Source organism: Lichenostomus cassidix, chromosome 27 (assembly GCF_008360975.1).
Source record: "Lichenostomus cassidix isolate B80296 chromosome 27, HeHo_3.0, whole genome shotgun sequence".
Taxonomy (NCBI): domain Eukaryota; kingdom Metazoa; phylum Chordata; class Aves; order Passeriformes; family Meliphagidae; genus Lichenostomus; species Lichenostomus cassidix.
In genome coordinates this window covers 1928910-1949898 of record NC_139507.1, presented here as the reverse complement: position 1 = coordinate 1949898, position 20989 = coordinate 1928910, and the positions used below count along the sequence as shown (strand labels likewise).

Below are 20989 nucleotides of genomic sequence, written 5' to 3'. Positions count from 1 at the left end.
CAACAGGGAAAGGAAGAGGGCAACACGTGGCTGGGAGTTAGGATAAAAGGAGGCTGTGTCCTCCAAACCCTGGAGAGAGAAAACCCCATGGGCATGTGCCCCAGCGGACTCTCTCCCTTTATTCGAATAAAGTTGTAGGACTCCTCTGTCTCCTTTTGGACAAAAAATTCTGGTGTTGTGAATAGTTTTCCAAACAGTTTCCTGTGTTGAGCTGGGCTTATTGCCTCAGGGAAAAAGAAAAGGTGGTGCTCCACGTCTCATTGTGTTCCACCTCTCTTTGTGTCCTGTGCAGATAAAGAATGTCTGCATTCTAATGCTTCAAATTGTGTTAGAAAGTTTATTCTAGCCGATTTAGGTATCAGTACCTTGAACAGTTCCTTTTCTGCACAGGGGAGACCATGAATACCTGGGGGTGACATGTATTAGATCATTAAAAAAGGCTGAAGGCAAAGTTCTAATAAGAAATTTTCAAGTAAAACTGAAAAGCATCTCAGATTTTTTCCATTATAAACCACAAGGCATTTGCACAGGGATGATGGACACATGACCAAAGCCAAGAGAGTCTTTCAGAGGTGTGGGTTTCACAGGAAAATTTCTATTGCATAACTTGAGCATGCCTGATACTTGTGAAATATCTGAGAACGAAATATAACAACAGCAGCTAGACCGTGCCATGCGCAAAAGGAGGTATGAGGTACATATCTCACCTGTCCCTGTATGCTGGCCTTGTACACTGGATAATGGGGCAGAGGAGAAGGAGGAGAAGTTGCGGGCTGTTCCCAGGCACTGTTGTTTTCTATCTCCACTGCCACTGTATTTTGGATCAATGGTCTCATCGTCATTGGCCGTAGAGCAGCAGGGGATGTCTTCACCAGCTCCAAGGGAAAGGGCACAAAGTAAAATCCACTGCAGGGAGTCTCACCCTCTGCTTCCTCTATCCTTTTTCCTGAGCAGACTGGAATAGTTCCTACAGGGAGTATCAGGGGCAGCTACTAAGGTGCAGTGGAGATCCTGCAGGCTGTCCGTCACTGTCTCCAGTGGAAGGAGGGAGGGCAACCTGTCCCCACTGGACTGGCCTGGGGAGATAAAGAAAACAAAAGAAAAAAAGCCATGGAAGAAGGAAATAGCAAACTGCAGCTGTCATGCACCCAAACAGTGGAGACCTTGAGCATGCAGGTGAGAAGTGCAGGAGTGGTGCCCCTTTCCTGACAACTTTGCCATAAACAAATCTACAGGCATGACACAGGCTCACATCACCTGCCCACAGGGGATGCCGCCAGCCCTTGATCAGAGCATTGTGCCTCTGCTGACGTCTTTCTGCCCTGAAGTTATTAAACCTCTCATCTTGACACTTACAGAAGTTTGCATAGAAGTAAGCACGTGGAATGCACTAGGAAATGAAAAGGCAGCAGTGCAGGAAAACAGCACACAGGCCTACCATTAGCTGGTATGGTTTGCGTTTGAAATGAGCTGGTCAGAAAATTACTACTTCTACAAAGGTGATACCAGCCCTGAAGCAGTGCAGGACTGCTATAAAAGGCAGCTCAAGTGTCTATTCTCCCTCATCCACTTCTCTCACCTCCTCCTTCTCCTCAGGAATCAGGTGAGTTTGAAACCTCTTCTCCTTCTGCTTGAAGACCAGCTCTTTCCCAGCTGTAGGTCTCAGCTGACAGGGGCTGTTGGAGCCCAGGGCTGGGAGCTGTTTCTGGTGGGACAGGGCAGGGGAGAGAAGGTCTTGTGCAGAGAGAGGCTGGGACTTGGCTGAGGTGGCTGCTGGGCTTGGAGCTGGGCAGTGCAATGGGGGCCAGGAGGTGCCTTGGCTGCAGGGTGCTTGGCTGCAGTGCTGCTTCTCATGTGTTTGTGCTTTCTGTTTCTCTTGCCTTCCATGCCAGGTGCACCTGTGACCTCAAGCCATGTCCTGCAACCCTTGCCGTCCCTGCCCACCACCCTGCAACCCTTGCTGCCAGCCCTGCGGCCCCTGCCCGCTGGCCAACAGCTGCAATGAGTGCTGTGTCAGGCAGTGCCAGGACTCCACTGTCGTCATTGAACCCTCGCCTGTGATTGTGACCCTGCCTGGCCCCATCCTCAGCTCTTTCCCACAGAACACCGTAGTGGGATCCTCTACCTCTGCTGCTGTTGGCAGCATCCTCAGCTGTGATGGAGTTCCCATCAACTCTGGGGGCTTTGACATCTCCTGCATCACCAACCGCTATGGTGGCAGCAGATGTCGTCCCTGCTAAATCTTCTGGAAACATCCTTGGGGAAGAGCCTCCAAGACCTCAGAACATGGTTCTGTGCAGGAGATAGAGCTTTGGGACATTGTATTTAGCGTTTCAAGGCATTGTTCTTTCCTTATCCTCTCTCCTTTTGCTCTTTCTTTTGCTATCCATGTCTCCTAGTGGAGACCTTCAGGCCAGGCAGAGGGACACCCCCACTGCTTCTTAGTGGCTGTTCCTGGTGCTCTCTGAGCCACTCTGAGTATATATTTTCTCTACACTCAATAAAACTGTTTTGCATTCATATATGGGTGTCTGAGTCCTCCTTTGTTCTTTAACAGCTCTTCCAGTCTGCTCAGGGAAAATAGCTGGAGGAAGCAAATGGTGGGATTTTCCATAGTTGATTTTCCCTTGGACCTGAGAAAATCATCCCTGGCTGTTCAGCATCCGAAGTCCGTCAGGGAGACTGGGTTCCAAAGGGTGGCAGGAATGGGGAAGGGAAACAACAGTTCCTGGGACCAGCCCATAACCTCATGCCTTCCTTCTCCTCCACTCCCTTACCTAGTCTAAAGTCTGTGGCTCCCACACAGGAGCACAGGCAGATGAGATGCACTCACTCAGCAAAGGCAGGCAAAGCTGCTGTCCAGACATGCAGGGCTGAGACAATTCACAAGTCAGGATTGGTCTTAGCCATACACTCAGGGTATGCAGTGCTGCATGACTTTTGGTTGAGTTTGTGCAAATGACTTATGGCTTCAGTATAAATTCACATTTTTTCCACGTATGCATGGATGTTATCTGACCATCAATGTCTTCCCTTTTGACCAAACCAGTGTCCAAGAGTATCAAAGTATGACGGACACTGGTGAACAAATGGTCTGCCAGAGACAGCCCACAGATCATGGCGTCATGGAATGGTTTGGGCTGGAATGGATCCTACGGATCATCTAATCCCACCCAGCTGCCAAAGGCATGGGTGCCTTTATTTAGACCAGTATGTTCCAAGCCCCATAAGTGAGAGCCTGGAAGGATTGCTGGCTTGAAACATTTCACATGCTTTTTTGTAGAGGAAGGGGCACCTTGGGGTCTGCCCTGGTGAGGCGATGCCCTGCTCCATACACCCCATTTCCTGGACTTGTATCCCAACCCTGAAGTGGCTGCCAATCCCTGGAAAACCAGAAACAATGCTCCACACCCTACCCCTGCACCCCAATCTAGCCCCAAAGTGGCTAGATGGCCGGAAGTTCCACCAGGATCCAGAAAAGTCAAAGTGTATTCAACCTGAGACAAAAGAGAAGTCTTGACGTTACCTTTTCTTGGAATTTCTACAAGCCAAACTCCCTAGAACCAGGAATCGTAGCTGTATTTGTTCTTTTCTATTTCTTTCCTGTCTTTCTCTCTTTCCTTTTCTTCTTCTAACTCCCCTTCTCAGAATTATGAGTAACTTAAAATCAGATGGGCTTAGAGTCTGTTAAATTCAGTGAACTAATTTAATGCTTTGAGGAGTGTTTTGTGCTGATTGGATGCTGCTTGAAACCTTTTGTCAAAGTTCTTTTCTTTTCTAAAGTTGCCAGTAAAGGGTTTTTCGGTTTTTGTGACCTCTTGAGAATATCTTGGTATTTATCCCATGTGTCTAACTCAGAATACATGAAAAACCAAAACCCTTTTAAGTGTCACATTGAACACCATTTTGAGGTTCTTACATTTTAGCTGGCACAGCAAGCAGGGTGCTCTCGAGGCAAAGAAAAGGTATTTTATACAGAGATAGCTGCTTATTGCAGAAGAAAGGAGAAATTATTCTTTGCTTGAGACTGTTATTCTCCAGCAAAAAGGTCATGGAATCCTAGGTAAAAACCAATCTGACCTGTTGCCCACCTATAGAATTGCTAAAGGCTTATAAAACTTGTCCAGCCTGATAAAGAGGCATGTGGGCTGAGAAAAACAGCAGTTTTTCTACAAACTTTGCAGTTAGTTGCAGAGAAAAATTTCCACAAATTTTGCAGTTAGTTGCAGAGAAAACCTGAACTTTGGAAAAAGACGGGGGAAAGAAACCCAGCAAGGGACAAGGTTTCGTATTCATAATGGGTGGATGTTGAACTCAGAGAGAAATATGATGTGGAGCAGCAAGAGAAAGACCTGACTGAGTTGCAAATTGCCTTGGAGGATGAAACAATAGCCCACCTCAGAGCAGATCGAGAATGGAGTGCCCAGTAGAAGCTAGCCCAAAACCTGAAAAACCAGTTAAACCAACGTGTCCAGAGCCAAAGAGCTTTGGAGTTGCAAATTAGCACTTCTGGGGGAGGTGTGGGGAACGAACTAGAGCTTTTCAGCCCTGAGGAAAAGATGGACCTCCTTGAACATGATGTCACAATCCTCAGCCCTTATGAGTTTAATGCAGCAAAGCCACATCATCCCTGCATCCTAAACTCCATCTACCCGTAAAAACTGAGGAGGCAGAGAGGGAGGTGGGACTCCCTGAGTATGATGCCACCTTCCTCCACTCCCCAGAGAAGGGGTTTGAGTCAGCAAAGCCAACCCTCCTTCACTTCCCTTCACCCCACTCTCTGTCCACTTGCAAAGACAAAATACACTTATTAGAATGTAGAGTCCACAGTAATAATATCTCACTCTGCAACCAAACTGGTTAAACTACAAGGGAAAATTAGCAATTGTCCCAAAGAAAATGGAATGAAAAATGTTTTGAAAATTTCACTAATGGGGGGTGTCTTGGTTTAAGACAATTTAAATAGCTAGGCACTCAAAAGTGAGTAATCTTCCCTGAATTCTAACCAATCCCTTTTCACCAACGAAGAGCAAAATATGAGTAGATATAAGTGAAAAAATAACAGTTTACTAACAAAAAGAACAGCAACAAGCAATAAATAGCAGTAAATTACCTCTGGATAAAAAATTGCTGAACCTCACAAACTCCTCAGGAGCAAAGAGAGGCATTCTGGAAATATCCTTCCCAAGGTGGCACCTAACAGGGGATGCTTCATGGTTTGAAGGACAAGGGTAAGATGACATCACATCCTTCCAAGATGGCACCATCCAGGCAACTGTGTAGTCCCTTTGGGAACAAAGGGACAAGATAATGGTAATCCCTACTGGGAAAGGCAGGAGCCTATGGAGCAGTTCTAGTGGCAGATGAAGGCTTGCCAGTTCACATGGGCTCCTCACTGCTGGCACTTCCTCCTACCATTCATTGTTGCCATGGATGAGACCACCTCGGGGGCCCTGGAGAGCCAAGGGGTCTCAGGGCAGCAAAAACATGGTGGAGGGACAGCTCCAAGGTTTGAAGTTACCCCCTGAATATTGGAATGGTCTCTCCCTAGACTATGTTAATCCTCCTATGTTGGTTGACCTTGACCTGGTCCCTCACTCCACCACACCCTTCTCTGTCGCTGTTGAGCAGCTAGCAGAGTAATGAAGGCACCAGTTCTTAGTGGCAAGAAGGAAATGACCTTTATTGTTTTGATTTCATAATATATATAGAGTATTCCAAAGTCACCCAGATTGGTCAGTCAGAAGCCTTCCCCCAGGCCTGATTGGCCAGGCCTGCACTGTCCAAGTTCTGGGACACTGTTCCAATAACATCCAAACTTTATTTATAAAACACAAGAAAAATTCTCATGGGAAAAACCTGTGCTAGCCACACTTCTCACCACTGGTGGTCGTTGTATCCCCCAGCCTTCTCCCTGCCCCTGTGCCCTCAGACTATTGGCCCTGTATCTCTTTATCAATGGTGACTCAGGGTCATTCATCCTCTTTCGCTGCTGGATACCTTCAGGAATAAACCATTATTCAGAACTCCACGGAACTGAGCCTTCTGAATCCTGTGTCTCTGGTAAAATGCATGAGTTATCCAATGCCATTTGGGTGGTGTGTGTGTTGGTGCTTTCCACCGGCACAGGTGAGACAAGAGTCTGCCTGCACAGTACCAAGTTGTACTGGCCTGTATTAGTTTCAAAACAAACCAGTGGGAGATCACAAGTCAGGATTATAAATTTAAGAGGAAAATTTTTTTAAAAAGTGCAATAATACAAGAAAAAAATCCTGACAGTCAGATACAACCTTACACCCTTTTAGTCAGGGTGGTGGTAGCAGTCCAAGTGAAGTAGTTAGGTTGAAGTGGTGATCCTGTGGAAGGTCTGGTCTCCATCTGAAGGTCCAGTGGTAGCTCTTGCCCTCTGGGAATCCAGTAAACAGGGCTGCCTAGTGCAGTTCCAAAGCCAGGTTATATCCGGGTGGGAATGCTTGGCTCCTCCCTCCTGGGCGGAGCATCTCACAATAGGATGAGATGAGTCCATGAGCCATGCGGTGAGTTCTTGATGGCCCATTAACAGTTATCAGGAGTGAGTCATAGCAGGTGATAACAACCAGTGCCCCCCACAGCTTGTGGTAATAGAATACTAAATACATCTATATTGTAACCTAGGACATGGCCGAAGTGATCTCTCAGAGCCATAGAGATGCTTTCATTAAAGGCAGAGACCTATTCCACTCCACACCCCCCTCTGCCTTAATTCATAGGGCTCCAATGGTTCTACTGCTCTGCTCTGCCACTGTGGCTGTGGTGGGATAAAGCACAGGTGTGTCCACACCAGCATGGGGCGATCTGACCCCAGGAACTCGCAAAGATTTTGATGTTCATTTCAAAACAGTTTCTAATTGCAAACTGCAGTCTTTACAAGTGGCTACAGTTGTAAACCCAAAGCAACCACCTTCAAAGCCCAGATTCTGCCTTCAGCAAAAGCTGCCATGAAAGAGTCTCTGTTCCTATATTCTTTCCTAGAGTGAGGGCTGTTCTATCTGGACTGGCTTGCTGGAGCAGGGCCAGCTGTGGTGACAGGCAGCGCCTCTGGGATTCACCTCCAGGCAGCTCAAAACTGCTAACTGCAGTCTCTCTGAAAAAAGGGGAAAAAAAAAAAAAAAGAGCCCAAAAATGGAGAAGTCTCTGCCAAGAAAGGCCAAGAGCCCAGCCAGGGAGAAGCCCATGGGGCTGTTCTGCTCACATGGATGGAGACTGCCCTGTGTAACCTGAATATGGCAGATATTGATCCCAGCTTGTGAATCACCTTAGCCTTGCATGTCTGCAAGGCAGCTGGGCCTTGCCAGGTAATGAAGGAGTGTATGGGGAGCATATCTCATCTGTCTTTGACCATCTGTGCTGACCATGGACTGTAGACCAGGTGATGGAGGGGGGGAGAATGCAGAGGTGAGTTGTGGGCTGTCCCCTTGACCTGTTTCCCATCTCTGTTGCTGCCAGCCTTCAAATCCAGGGTGTCCCTGAAGACCATTCTCTGTGGAGTAGCCAGGGAAGATTTTGGCAGCTCCAAAAGAAAAGGCACAAAGTAAAATGCACTACAGGGAGCCCCAAGATTGCTTTCTCCAACTTTTACCTGAGCAGACTGGAAAAGTTGCCATGGAAATAACAAGGATTCAGAGTCCATGGCTTGGTTGCAAAACAACTTTATTAAGTCTAAAGAAGAAAAGGAGGTAGATCACAGACAGCACCTTGAAGAGCCACTAAGATGAAGTGGACTTCCTGCAGGGTGTCCATCTGCCCACCCTAAAGAGGGAGGAAGAGCAACAGGTGCTCCCACACTGGTCTGGGGAGATACAGATAGCAAGAGAAAGAGAGACGAGAGAGAAGAAGAAGGGGATAATGGCTTGAAACTGTGATTACAAAGTTCCAAAGCTCTGTCTCCTGGCCAGAACCAGGTTCTGAGGCCATGGAGATTCTTCCCCAAAGATGTTGCCAGCAGATTTAGCAGGTACGACATCTGTTGCCACCATAGCAGTTGGTGATGCAGGAGATGTCAAAGCCCCCAGAGTTGATGGGAACTCCACCACAGCTGAGGATGCTGCCAACAGCAGCAGAGGTAGAGGATCCCACTACGGTGTTCTGTGGGAAGGAGCTGAGGATGGGGCCAGGCAGGGTCACCACCACGGCAGAGGGCTGGATGGCAACGTTGGAGCTCTGGCACTGCCTGACACAGCACTCATTGCAGCTGTTGGCCAGCGGGCAGGGGCCGCAGGGCTGGCAGCAAGGGTTGCAGGACATGGCTTGGGGTCACAGGTGCACCTGGCATGGAAGGCACGAAAAGCAGAAAGCACAAACACATGAGAAGCAGCACTGCAGCCAAGCACCCTGCAGCCAAGGCACCTCCTGGCCCCCGTTGCACTGCCCAGCTTCAAGCCCAGCAGCCACCTCAGCCAAGTCCCAGCCTCTCTCTGCACAAGACCTTCTCTCCCCTGCCCTCTCCCAGCACAAGCAGCTCCCAGCCCTGGGCTCCAACAGCTCCTGTCAGCTGAGACCTACAGCCAGGAAAGAGCTGGTCTTGAAGCAGGAGGAAGAGAAGAAGTTTCACACTCACCTGATTCCTGAGGAGGAGGAGGAGGATGAGGAGGTGAGAGAAGTGGATGAGGGAGCAGAGACTTGGGCTGCCTTTTATAACAGTCCTGCTCTGTGTCAGGCCCAGAGGCAGTTTGGTAGAAGTAATAATTTTCTGACCAGCTCATGACCAAATGTGAACCATCCCAGGTAATGGTAGGGGCTGTGTCCTGGTTTCCTGCACTGCTGCCTTTTCATTTCCTGGCTAATTCCACATCTTTTCCTATATGAAAGGCCTACTTCTGTAAATGCTGGGATGAGAGGCTCAATGATTTCCAAGGCAGAAAGACGTCAGCAGAGGCAAAAAGCTCTGATCAAGGGCTGTTGGCATCTCTTGTGGGCAAGTGGTGTTCACTTGGGTCATTGCTGATTGGTTTGTTAGTGGAAAAGGTGTCAGGAAATGGCCACTGCTCTTGTACTTCTTGCTCACATGCCTAAGAACTGCAGCGTGAGGAGATTTGACAGTGCTTTTTGATGTTCTTTTCTTCTTTCACTCTTTTCTTTCTCACCTCCTGTTCTCTGTGTCTCCCCAGGTCAGTCTAGTGACGATGTGAAGCCTTCTCTCCGTCAGCAGGGCAAACAGATGGACACCCTGCAGGAGCTCTTCTGCATGTTAGTGTCTGGCCCTGGTGCCCTCTCTGAATCACCTCCTTTTCTTCCTTATACTCATTAAATCCTGTGTGAATCCTTACCAGGGCATCTGAGTTATCCTTTGCTCTGTGGAAACACTTCCAGTCTGCTCAGGTAAAAAGGTGGGGAAGCAGTGGATGGAAATCTCTGAGTGGATTTTACTTTGTGTCCTTTCCTTTGAAGCTGATGAAGACATCCCTGGCTACTCCACAGTCAATGACCATCATGGAGATCATGGATGGAAGGAGTGGCAGAGGTGAATATGAGAAACAATCTTCACTGCGAGGGGAGCAGCCAGCAACCTCATCCTGTCCTTCTCCTCCCCTCCATTACCCACGCCATGAGCAGCACACATGGTCCAAGATGTGACACCCTTAGGACACCTCTACCTCCTGCAGTCCTTCACTACCTGGCAGGGCCCAGCTGCTGTCCAGCTATGCAGGACTGAGGTGATTCACAGGTTGGGATCAGTGTCTGCCACAATCAGGCTGTGCAGAGAAAAGCAATGGGTAACATATGCCAATTGCTCCTCTAAGTGTTAGATTTTAACACAGCTAAACCTCCCTTAAAATGTAATAGCATGGAACAAATTTCTTATGCCTGGGAGCACACTAAGTTACCCATAGGATGGGTTTTGCTGTGTGGCTGACTGCCCTACTCACATGTTCTGGCCAATATTTCTGGAAGGCCTTGTGTGATTGGCAGACTAACTCCTCTACTATTTGACCAGGAGGGTTTGAAGCACAAAAGAGAGAGCTGCTCAGCTTATCAGTTGACAGAGAATTGTGATCCTCCAGTTACCCTATATAGCAAGAGTGAAATGGTTGCTGCTGCCTTTTGAACACCTGGAGTCCGGGTAGCTGTGAGCTATCACACCATAAAGAGAACCATATGTGCTTTACTTAAAGATACAAACTACATTTACCAACATTGACAGCCCTGAGTGCAGACATTACACAAGTCAGAGAAGCTGCCATTGAAAATCGAGCAGCAATTGACATGGTGTTGAGACATAATCAGGGATGTGAAGAATTAAAAGGGATGTGTCGCTTCAATCTTTCCAATAGCTCCCAACTAATAGAAAAGAAAGAAACAACTAAGGAAACTAGCCACAAGTGCTACAGAGAGAGAAGGACTAGATTTCTCTTGGCTGGCTTCATGGCCCAACACCTCTCAACTTAGGATGGTTAAAACAGTTTTTTGTACTTATTTTGATGTGATGTGGTGCTTGTGACGTTAATCACTTGTTGCTTAATTCAGTGCTTACTGCTGTGCATACTCGGTCAATGTAATAACTGGATATGACACTTTCAAGAAATGATATTGAAGTCTCAAAGGGAGGATTTGTTACCAAACAAGTTTTATTTCTTCAAGGAATCTTTACAGTAGTGTTGGAAGATATTGGAAAATTGTTTTGACTTTAGCACATAGTGTATGATCCCTATATTCATGGTTAATGCACGGTTTTGTACCATACAGTGCTTAGTACACTAAGCCTACATGTGGCCTTGTGTTAACTCCCTACATCTGTGACTAATAAGTTTTGTGCCAGCTGATGCTTCTTGATTTACTTATATCAGGGAATATATGTATTAGCCAATATCTTAGTTTTGAGAACAAGGATTATGTGTCAGAGTAAAGAATGATAAGAGAAATACATAATGACCTGACCACATATTTGAGATATTCTCATGGGGAAGATTCATCAAAAGATCTGGAACCATATACAAACAATTCCACAGAAATAATTAGCATATATGCATGTATTCAAAACAAGTTATGTATTAGTTTTCAGAATACAACCTGGTCTGTCAGGTTACTGGGCATGCTTTAAGGAGACATCTCCATGCATCCAGAGCTGCTAATAAAGTAATGTCAGCTTTCTGACCCAGGAAGTAGCTTGGAGAGTTTATTTCCCAGTTTTTGGTGACTACGGGGCTTTTAGCAGCCTGGTCTAGCAGAAGGTGTCCCTGCCCACGGCAGCAGGGTGCAACAAGATTATCTAACCCAAATCATTCAATGACTATGTGATCTGTGGGCTGTCTATAGCAGACCCTGTCTTCACCAGAGCCCATCTTCCTTTGTCTGTCTGCCCCCTTGGGCACAGGTTTGGTCAAAGGCTGCAGTCAGGAAGATATTGATGGACAGATTATATCTATCCATACGTGGGAGAAATGTGTATTAATAGTGAAGCCATAATTCATCTGCACTAACTCAACCAAAAATCATTCACCACTGTGTGTGCTGAGTCACTGATTCCAATTGTAACTTTTGAAATACTTCAGCTCTGTATTTTTAGGACAGAGCTGGGCACTGAATGAGCGGTATGAGGCACTGTATGAGATATGTATCTCATCTGCCTGTGCTCCTGTGTGCATATCATGGATCCTAGCCCAAGTAATGGAGGAGAGAAGAAGGTAGAGATGAGGTTGTGGGCTGCTCCTAGGCATTTCTGTTTCCCAGCGGTCAAGAGAAAGAAGTTAAAACTGGAAGATTTGAAGAGGAAGATAATAGATTTGCTGAAAGTGACCTTGTGGCTGGGAAGGCTGAGAATATCCATGTGGAAAAATTCACATATTTTCTGCTGATTACCGTCTGTCTCTTTTGAATGATAATATAAAAACTATCAGAACCCTAAGAGGCATCTCTCACAGACAGTCTTGAGTGTCCTGTTGGGAGACAGAGAGATCAAAAAGCTCAGAGGTCATAAAAGCAAAGCATTGTGATTAACTGCACGTGTGTGAGGCCCCTTGAGATACTGGGACAGGCAGTGACCTGCCAAGATTGGACTGACCCTGACAGTGCTGCTGTCCCCATTTTTGTGTCTCTGTTGCCTGGTTGTGCCTTGGAACCCTTCAGTTAGTGAGGTAATGAAATAAATCTACTCTTGGCATTTCAGCTGTGGTTTGGTGATGTGGACGTATCAAGTTACACATCAACCAACTCCTGCTACCCTTTGGAACCTTGGTGTTCCTGATGACCACTGGCTGTGCAGTACCCAGGTATGTTTTCCTCAGCTCCAAGGGAAAAGGGCACTAAGTAAAATTCACTGCAGGGATCTCCCACCCTCTGCTTCTGCACCATTTTTCCTGAGCAGACTGGAAGAATTGCCATGTAAAGGAGAACTCGGAAACCAAGGCTTGGTTGCACAATGAATTTAATGAGAATAAAGATGAAAAGGAGGTGTCTTACAGAGACCACAAGGGGCAGACACAAAGAGGCAGTGGAGCTTCTGCAAGTTGTCCATCTGCCTGTCTTAAAGAGGGAGCGAGGACAATACATCTCCACTAGGCTGGCCTAGGGAGATATAGAGAACAAAGGAAGGAGAGACAAAAGTAGAAGAAGGGAACAATGCCATGAGATTGTAAAGAAAATATCTCAAAGCTCTATCTCCTGACCAGAACGAGGTTCTGAGCTCGTGGAGATTCTTGCCCAAGGAAGTTGCCAGTAGATTTAGCAGGTACGACATCTGTTGCCACCATAGCAGTTGGTGATGCAGGTGATGTCGAAGCCCCCGGAGCTGATGGGAACTCCACCACAGCTGAGGATGTTTCCAACAGCAGCAGAGGTAGAGGATCCCACCACGGTGTTCTGTGGGAAGGAGCTGAGGATGGGGCCGGGCAGGGTCACCACCACGGGGGAGGGCTGGATGGCAACGTAGGAGTTCTGGCACTGCCTGACACAGCACTCATTGCAGCTGTTGGCCAGCGGGCAGGGGCCGCAGGGCTGGCAGCAAGGGTTGCAGGGCGGTGGGCAGCAGGACATGGCTCGGGGTCACAGGTGCACCTGGCATGGAAGGCAGGAGAAGCAGAAAGCACAAACACATGAGAAGCAGCACTGCAGCCAAGCACCCTGCAGCCAAGGCACCTCCTGGCTCCCATTGCACTGCCCAGCTCCAAGCCCAGCAGCCACCTCAGCCAAGTCCCAGCCTCTCTCTGCACAAGACCTTCTCTCCTCTGCCCTCTCCCAGCACAAGCAGCTCCCAGCCCTGGGCTCCAACAGCCCCTGTCAGCTGAGACCTACAGCCAGGAAAGAGTTGGTCTTGAAGCAGGAGGAAGAGGATGACGAGGAGGAGGGGGAGAAGAAGAGGCTTCGCACTCACCTGATTCCTGAGGATGAAGAGGAGGTGAGAGAAGTGGATGAGAGAGCAGAGACTTGGGCTGCCTTTTATAGCAGTCCTGCACTGCCTCAGGCCTGGAGGCAGGCTGGTGCAAGTAATAATTTTCTGACCAACTTATGACCAATGTGAAGCATCCCAGCTAATGGTACCAGCTGTGTCCTGGTTTCCTGCATTGCTGCCTTTTCATTTCCTGGCCAATTCCACGTGCTTTCCTATATGAAAACCCTACTTCTGTAAATGCTGGGATGATAGGTTCAAGTATTTCCGGGCAGAAACATTGCTCAGTGCAGTTAGAATGCTCAGATCATGGGCTGGCAGCATCCTGTGTTCACGTGTGTCATTCCTCTGGGTTTGTTTTTGTCCAAGTTGTCAGGAAATGGGCATCACTCTCATGCTTCTTGCCTGCATCCCCATGGACTGCCATGTGAGCAGACATGACACATCATTTTCTCTTGGTTTTCTCATCTCTCCATGATGATCACTTCTTGTTGCCCACAAGTGTGCATCTGCTGGGAGGGTTTCTATCTAACATGGAAAAATTGTGTTCGTCTCATTTGGCTCATCTCTCTGTGCACTTTCTGTCGATCCTGTGGGAATACCAGGAGCTGTCTGGGGCCTGATCCTTCTCCAGGACACCTGAGTCCTTTTCTGCCATGCTTGTCTCTAGTATCTCCTCAGCAGAGTTCTCAGACTTGCACATATTTTCTGTCTGTTCTTGACTCTTTGCTGCCTCTGTGTGAACGTACAGACCTTTCCATTATTCCATGCAGGTGTGATTGACCACACAAGTGTCATTCTGTGCTTGGGTGACACTCCTGAGGGCATGTGCAAGTCAGAGAAGCAGGGCTCTGCCCCAGTGTGTTCATAATCTCACAGAGAAACATGTTCCCTTTGATACCAGGAATGGTACCTGGTATGGAATCTACAGATGAATTGTCATGGCTTCAACCTGGCAGAGGACTAGCACTTTACTTCTGCCTCCGGTGCTCTCCATTTCTTTTTTTATGGAAAGTGAGAAGGACCATGGAAGCCTGCCCACTTCCGTGGGTTGGTATCATCCAATGGATCTGCTTCTGGTGTAACATTGATGGAGACCAATGTTAGAGGCTCCCCTTGTCCGGGCCAATGCCAGATGCAGTTCTACAGCTCAGCAGCCTGGTGCTGAGTGAGCAGGGCTGAGACCTGATAAGAGCATTTTCCCACCCAAGCACTTTCCCCTTTGGTGTATTTATGATGACATCTGGCAGGGGGCGCTGATGGCTCCTGCAAAGCAGAGAGGCTGCAGTGACTCCTCCGCGGCTACAGAGGGAGCTCCTACGCAAGACGGAGACATCCGTGGGGGTGACGGCAGCTCAGAGGAGGGAGATGGAAGAACCCCAGAACCACAAAATGGCCCCTCTGGCCGTGTCCCTGAGCATGTTTGCTGGGCCCTGAGGGGCTTAATGTGAAGGAGGTGTCAGAAGAGAGGAGGGTGTGGACTATGCCTAGGCATTGCTGTTTGTCATTCCCACTCCTGGGATCTTTTGGCATCATCTTCTCCTGATGGTCACTACATTGGAGAAGCAAGGGATGTGTTTGTGAGCTCCAATGGAAAAGGCACAAATTCAAATCCAGTGCAGAGGGTCCCAGCTTGTTCTTCCTCCACCTTTTTCCCTGAGCTCAGTGGAAGAATTCCCACAGAAGGAAGGAGAACTTAGAGGCCCAGGTATGGATGCAAAACAACTTTATTGAGTCTTAAGAAGAAAAGCACGTGGTTCTCAGAGAGAACTCAGAGCAGCCACAAAGATGCAGTGGAGGTGTCCATCTGCAGAGGGAGGCAGGGAGGGAGGCAGGCCAAGAGGTCCCACTAGGCTGGCAGGGGAGAATGATGGCAGGAAAGAAAGGTCAGGGAAGAGAGTGGAAGAAAACAAGAGAGAACCAAGGGCATCAATACATTGTTCCAAAGATCCATCTTCAGTGCAGCTCCACGTGCTGAGGTCACGGAAGTTCTTGCTCGAGGATGTTGGCAGCAGATTTAGCAGGGGGGACAACATCTTCCACCATAGCAGTTGGTGATGCAGGAGATGTCAAAGCCCCCAGAGTTGATGGGAACTCCACCAGAGCTGAGGATGTTGCCAACGGCAGCAGAGGTGGAGGATCCCACCACGGTGTTCTGTGGGAAGGAGCTGAGGATGGGGCCGGGCAGGGTCACCACCACGGGGGAGGGCTGGATGGCAACGTAGGAGTTCTGGCACTGCCTGACACAGCACTCATTGCAGCTGTTGGCCAGCGGGCAGGGGCCGCAGGGCTGGCAGCAAGGGTTGCAGGGCGGTGGGCAGCAGGACATGGCTTGGGGTCACAGGTGCACCTGGCATGGAAGGCAGGAGAAGCAGAAAGCACAAACACATGAGAAGCAGCACTGCAGCCAAGCACCCTGTGGCCAAGGCACCTCCTGGCTCCCATTGCACTGCCCAGCTCCAAGCCCAGCAGCCACCTCAGCCAAGTCCCAGCCTTTCTCTGCACAAGACCTTCTCTCCCCTGCCGTCTCCAAGCACAAGCAGCTCCCAGCCCTGGGCTCCAACAGCCCCTGTCAGCTGAGACCTACAGCCAGGAAAGAGCTGGTCTTGAAGCAGGAGCAGGAGGAGAAGAGGCTTCCCACTCACCTGATTCCTGAGGAGGATGAGGAGGAGGTGAGAGAAGTGGATGAGGGAGCAGAGACTTGGGCTGCCTTTTATAGCAGTCGTGCTTTTTGTCAGGCCCAGGAGCCCGTTGGTGCAAGTAATAATTTTCTGACCAGCTCATGACCAATTTGAACCATCCTAGCTAATGGTAGGGGCTGTGTCCTGGTTTCCTGCACTGCAACCTCTTCATTTCCTGGCTAATTCTATGGGTGTTCCGACGTGAATTTTTCGGTAAGGTTCGTGATGAGACCACCATGCACTTCCAGGATATAAACACGTCAGTGCAGGCAGAATGCTCTGATCATGGTCTAGTGGCATTCCATGCAGGCAGGTGACGTGAACCTGTGTCATTCCTGTGGGTTTGTTTGTGGCAAAGCTTTCAAGGCACCACTTTCCTTCTTGTATACATGCCCAGCTCTCCCTCATCTCTCTGCGACATCACATGAGTATTCATGTTCAACCTATTTTCCTGGCCCATTCTTGCTGTGGGTCAGGCCCATCAGATATCCTTTGAGGTCTCAAATCCCACTCAGTAATAAACAGTTCATGTTTAATTCTCGAGCTGGAAGGGTACTTAAAGACCACTTATTTCCACACCTGCTGCCCTCACCAGATGGGCAGTGATGACACACATTAAAGCACGTTCCTCAACGCTGTGTCCATCCTGGTCTTGCATACTTCCACACTTGATGCATCCAAAATTTTTTGGGCTATTTATTAAAGTGCCTCACCACCCTCGCAGTGAGGCCCATCTTTGTCAGCCCCAAGGGAAAGGGCACTAAGAGAATTGCTCTGCAGGGATTCCTACACTGATATTCTTCCATCTATTCTAATAAGCTCACAGTTAGAGTTGACCCAGAAGGAAGATCAAATCAGAGGACGAGGTTTGAATGCTTGAATAACTTTATTGAGACTAAAGAAGAAAAGGAGGAGGCTCAGAGATGGCATGAGAAGCAGCCACTTAAGATGCTGTGGGGACGTCCAAGTGCCTGGCCTGCAGAGGGAAGGAGGCCAACAGGTCCCACTAGGCTGGCATTGGGTGGTGTTGACAGGGAAAGGAAGGAAAGAGAAATAAGAGAGGAGAAGGAACCAGGAGGCAGAAAGTCTAAATCCAGTGCCTTAAAGTTCTGTCTTCACTCCAGCACGATGTTCTGAGGCCTTGCAGGTTGTTGCCCAAGGATGTTGGCAGCAGCATGTTTAGCAGGGACGACAACATCTTTCCCCATAACCGCGGGTGATGCAGGAGATGTCAAAGCCCCCGGAGCTGATGGGCACTCCTTCAGAGCTGAGGATGCTGCCAACGGCAGCCGAGGTGGAGGATCCCACCACGGTGTTCTGTGGGAAGGAGCTGAGGATGGGGCCGGGCAGGGTCACCAGCACAGCAGGAGGCTCAATGACGACGGTGGAGCTCTGGCACTGCCTGACACAGCACTCATTGCAGCTGTTGGCCAGCGGGCAGGGGCCGCAGGGCTGGCAGCAAGGGTTGCAGGGCTGGCACTGCTGGCACTTCTCAGGGCAGGACATGTCTGGAGCCTGGCACTGCACCTGGCACAGAGGGCAGGGAGGAAGCAGAGCACACGCACACCTGAGACACAGCCCGCAAGGCACCCCCAGACACACAAGGCCCCTGCAGCTTGCCCAGCTCCAGCCTGTGCAGCCCAACCTGGGCATCCTTTGCCTGAGCCCAGCACGCTCCTGCAGAGCTCAGCCAGGCCCAGCCATGCTCCTGCCTAAGCTGCATGAAAAGAAGCACCTCAGCCCAGCCTCAGCCTGTGGCCAGAACACACAGACACCCCTCTGCCCACATGACCACCATGGGAGAACAGCCCCAGAAGAACAAGGAGCAGGAACAAGGCCTGCAAAGCTCATCCGCTGTCCTAGAGAGGGCTGGAGGAGAAAGGGGCTTGTAACTCACCTGGTTCCCAAGGAGAAGGAGGTGACAGAAGTGGTTGAGAGAGCCACCATTTAGGCTGCCTTTTATCCTGGCCCCACAGTGCCTCAGGGCCCAGATTCCGTGCTGCATGAGTGACAAACTTCCTGCATGATGCCAAATGAACGGTAAGATCTCTTGAATGGTAGAGCATGAGTTGCTGATTCTGTCTACAACTACTTTGCATTTCTTGGCTTACATCATTTTGGCATTTGGCATTTCATCACGGAGACTCTTTCTGAGCGCCAGTATGTGAGATTCAGGCGTTCCTGAAGGCAGAATGAACTAAGTGCAGAAAACATGAACTAAATGCAGAAGGGATTGCAAGGAGGCAGGTGATTCTAGCCTGGGGCAATCTTTCAGAATTTTTATATTCCTGCTGATAGGAAGTGTCCCATCTTCTCCCACCTTTACTGTCTTTGGCTCATCAGCCAACAGCTTCCCTATGTACCTTGTTCTCGGTGTAAAACCTCATTTCCTTCCTTCTTTACCTGCCCAGGCCATGAGACTTCTGTCACACTACTGCCTGAGCTGCATGAGCTGTTTCCCAGGGTGCTTGCTCCTGTCTCATGGAGAAGCTCTGTAGTTACAGCATTCTGGAGGATGCATATGAAGGGGGAGTCCTGTGGCCCCACTGGCATTTGTCCTGAGCCTGGAGCTATGGGAAAAGGATGAGGCATGTGGAGAAAAGAGTGTGCTCATGTGTGCTTGGGAGAAGCTGGAAGAAGGAAGAGTTTCTCGTTTTCCGCACCCCAAAGGAGAAAGAGTAGCAGCTTCCAGCACAGTGGGATGATGATTTTGCTTCTGTCCTCATGCTTGGTTGAGCCTGTGAAACCCCTCAGCCCTGCCTGACTGAATAGTAGCTGGTCAGAAGGCTTAATGTGAGGGAGGTGCTGGAAGAGAGGATGGTGTGGACTATGCCCAGGCATTGCTGTTTGTCATTCCATCTCCTGGGACCTTGTGGCATCATCTTCTCCTGATGGTTACAATTTTGGAGAAGGAAAGGTTGTGTTTGTGAGCTCCAATGGAAAAGGCACAAATTCAAATCCAGTGCAGAGGGTCCCAGCTTGTGCTTCCTCCACCTTTTGCCCTGAGCTTAGTGGAAGAATTCCCACAGAAAGAAGGAGAACTTAGAGGCCCAGGTATGGATGCAAAACAACTTTATTGAGTCAAAAGAAAAAAAGCAAGTGGCTCTCAGAGAGCACCAGGAGCAGCCACTAAGATGCAGTGGAGGTGTCCATCTGCCTGGCCAGACTAGAGGGTGGGAGGGAGGCCAAGAGGTTCCACTGAGCTGGCAGGGGAGAGTGGTTGCAGGAAACGAATTGTAGGGAAGAGAGTGGAAGAAAACAAGAGAAAACCAAGGGCATCAATACATTGTTCCAAAGATCCATCTTCAGTGCAGCTCCACATTATGAGGCCATGGAAGTTCTTGCCCGAGGATGTTGCCAGTAGATTTAGCAGGGGGGACAACATCTTCCACCATAGCAGTTGGTGATGCAGGAGATGTCAAAGCCCCCAGAGTTGATGGGAATTCCACCACAGCTGAGGATGTTGCCAACGGCAGCAGAGGTAGAGGATCCCACCACGGTGTTCTGTGGGAAGGAGCTGAGGATGGGGCCAGGCAGGGTCACCACCACGGGGGAGGGCTGGATGGCAACGTAGGAGTTCTGGCACTGCCTGACACAGCACTCATTGCAGCTGTTGGCCAGCGGGCAGGGGCCGCAGGGCTGGCAGCAAGGGTTGCAGGGCGGTGGGCAGCAGGACATGGCTCGGGGTCACAGGTGCACCTGGCATGGAAGGCAGGAGAAGCAGAAAGCACAAACACATGAGAAGCAGCACTGCAGCCAAGCACCCTGCAGCCAAGGCACCTCCTGGCCCCCATTGCACTGCCCAGCTCCAAGCCCAGCAGCCACCTCAGCCAAGTCCCAGCCTCTCTCTGCACAAGACCTTCTCTCCCCTGCCCTCTCCCAGCACAAGCAGCTCCCAGCCCTGGGCTCCAACAGCCCCTGTCAGCTGAGACCTACAGCCAGGAAAGAGCTGGTCTTGAAGGAGCAGGAGAACGAGGAGGAGGAGTAGTCTTCCCCCTCACCTGATTCCTGTGGAAAAGGAGGTGGTGAGAGAAGTGGATGAGGGAGCAGAGACTTGGGCTGCCTTTTATAGCAGTCCTGCACTGCCTCAAGCCCAGCGGCACCTTGGTGGAAGTAATAATTTTCTGACTGGCGCATGTCTGATGTAAACCATCCCAGCTAATGGTAGGGGCTGTGTCCTGGTTTCCTGCACTGTGTCATTTTAATTTCCTTCCTAATTTTATGGATGTTCCTATGTGAAGATTTCTGTAAGGTCCGGGATGAGAGGCCTAAGAATTTCTACTATATAAACACGTCAGTGCAGGCAGAATGCTCAGATCATGGTCTAGTGGCATTCCATGCAGGCAAGTGATGTGAACCTGTGTCACTCCTGTGGATTTTCTGTGGCAAAGCTTTCAAGGCTCCATTTTTCTTCCTCTTCTTCTGGTGTACATGCCCAGCTCTCCCTCATCTCTCTGTGACATCACAGGACTTTTCATGCGCAGCATGTTTTCCTGACCCATTCTGGAAATAGGTCAGGCCCATCATCTATCTTTTGTGGTCTCGATACCCCTCTAATTATCAACAATCCATGCTCAATTGTTCAGCAGGAAGGGAACTTCAAGACCACTTATTTCCACATCACCTTGCCCTCAACAGATGTGCACTGGTGCCACCCACTATACCAGGTTGCTCAAATCTGTGTCCATCCTGGTCTTGCATATATCCAGGGTTGATGGACCCAAAATTTTCTGGGCAATTTATTAGAGTTACTCACCACCCTCCTAGTGAGCCACATCGTTATAATCTCTAAGGGAAAGCATTCAAAGAAAATTCCAATACAGGGATTCCAACACAATGCTTACACTAAATTTTCCGATCAGTTCACTGTAAGAGCTGCCCAAGAAGGAAGGAGAAATAAGAGGCCGAGGTTCGAATGCAAAAACCAAGTTTATTGATACTAAAGAAG

The 20989-nt window shown here is 49.2% G+C and overlaps 4 protein-coding genes and 2 pseudogenes across 4 annotated transcripts; 1 reads left to right on the top strand and 5 right to left on the bottom strand.

Moving 5' to 3' along the window:
• Positions 1-1898: 1898 nt before the first annotated feature.
• LOC146426480 (feather keratin Cos1-1/Cos1-3/Cos2-1 pseudogene) lies at positions 1899-2522 on the top strand (annotated as a pseudogene).
• Positions 2523-7672: 5150 nt separating this feature from the next.
• On the bottom strand, positions 7673-8300 carry LOC146426479 (feather keratin Cos2-3 pseudogene; annotated as a pseudogene).
• A 4083-nt stretch (positions 8301-12383) lies between these two features.
• Positions 12384-13371, bottom strand: LOC146426478 (feather keratin Cos1-2-like). Its single transcript, XM_085039932.1, has 2 exons — positions 13346-13371; positions 12384-13029 (listed from the first exon to the last, which is right to left on the bottom strand). Exon 2 carries the CDS (start codon positions 13006-13008, stop codon positions 12697-12699), a length of 312 nt encoding a protein of 103 aa, XP_084896058.1. The 5' UTR covers positions 13009-13029; positions 13346-13371; the 3' UTR covers positions 12384-12696.
• A 1805-nt stretch (positions 13372-15176) lies between these two features.
• On the bottom strand, positions 15177-16030 carry LOC146426477 (feather keratin 3-like). Its single transcript, XM_085083686.1, has 2 exons — positions 16006-16030; positions 15177-15710 (listed from the first exon to the last, which is right to left on the bottom strand). The coding sequence occupies exon 2, from the start codon at positions 15687-15689 to the stop codon at positions 15378-15380; it is 312 nt and encodes a 103-aa protein (XP_084939812.1). The 5' UTR covers positions 15690-15710; positions 16006-16030; the 3' UTR covers positions 15177-15377.
• A 744-nt stretch (positions 16031-16774) lies between these two features.
• LOC146426476 (feather keratin Cos1-1/Cos1-3/Cos2-1-like) lies at positions 16775-17813 on the bottom strand. Its single transcript, XM_085039856.1, has one exon. The coding sequence runs from the start codon at positions 17692-17694 to the stop codon at positions 17221-17223; it is 474 nt and encodes a 157-aa protein (XP_084895982.1). The 5' UTR covers positions 17695-17813; the 3' UTR covers positions 16775-17220.
• A 1393-nt stretch (positions 17814-19206) lies between these two features.
• On the bottom strand, positions 19207-19822 carry LOC146426475 (feather keratin Cos1-2-like). Its single transcript, XM_085039859.1, has one exon. The coding sequence runs from the start codon at positions 19717-19719 to the stop codon at positions 19408-19410; it is 312 nt and encodes a 103-aa protein (XP_084895985.1). The 5' UTR covers positions 19720-19822; the 3' UTR covers positions 19207-19407.
• Between the last annotated feature and the right edge of the window lie 1167 nt (positions 19823-20989).

Bases quoted from the DNA above. Each gene is read 5' to 3' on its own strand.
- LOC146426478 (XM_085039932.1), bottom strand. From the start codon at position 13,008: ATGTCCTGCTGCCCACCGCCCTGCAACCCTTGCTGCCAGCCCTGCGGC.
- LOC146426477 (XM_085083686.1), bottom strand. From the start codon at position 15,689: ATGTCCTGCTGCCCACCGCCCTGCAACCCTTGCTGCCAGCCCTGCGGC.
- LOC146426476 (XM_085039856.1), bottom strand. From the start codon at position 17,694: ATGCCCAGGTTGGGCTGCACAGGCTGGAGCTGGGCAAGCTGCAGGGGC.
- LOC146426475 (XM_085039859.1), bottom strand. From the start codon at position 19,719: ATGTCCTGCTGCCCACCGCCCTGCAACCCTTGCTGCCAGCCCTGCGGC.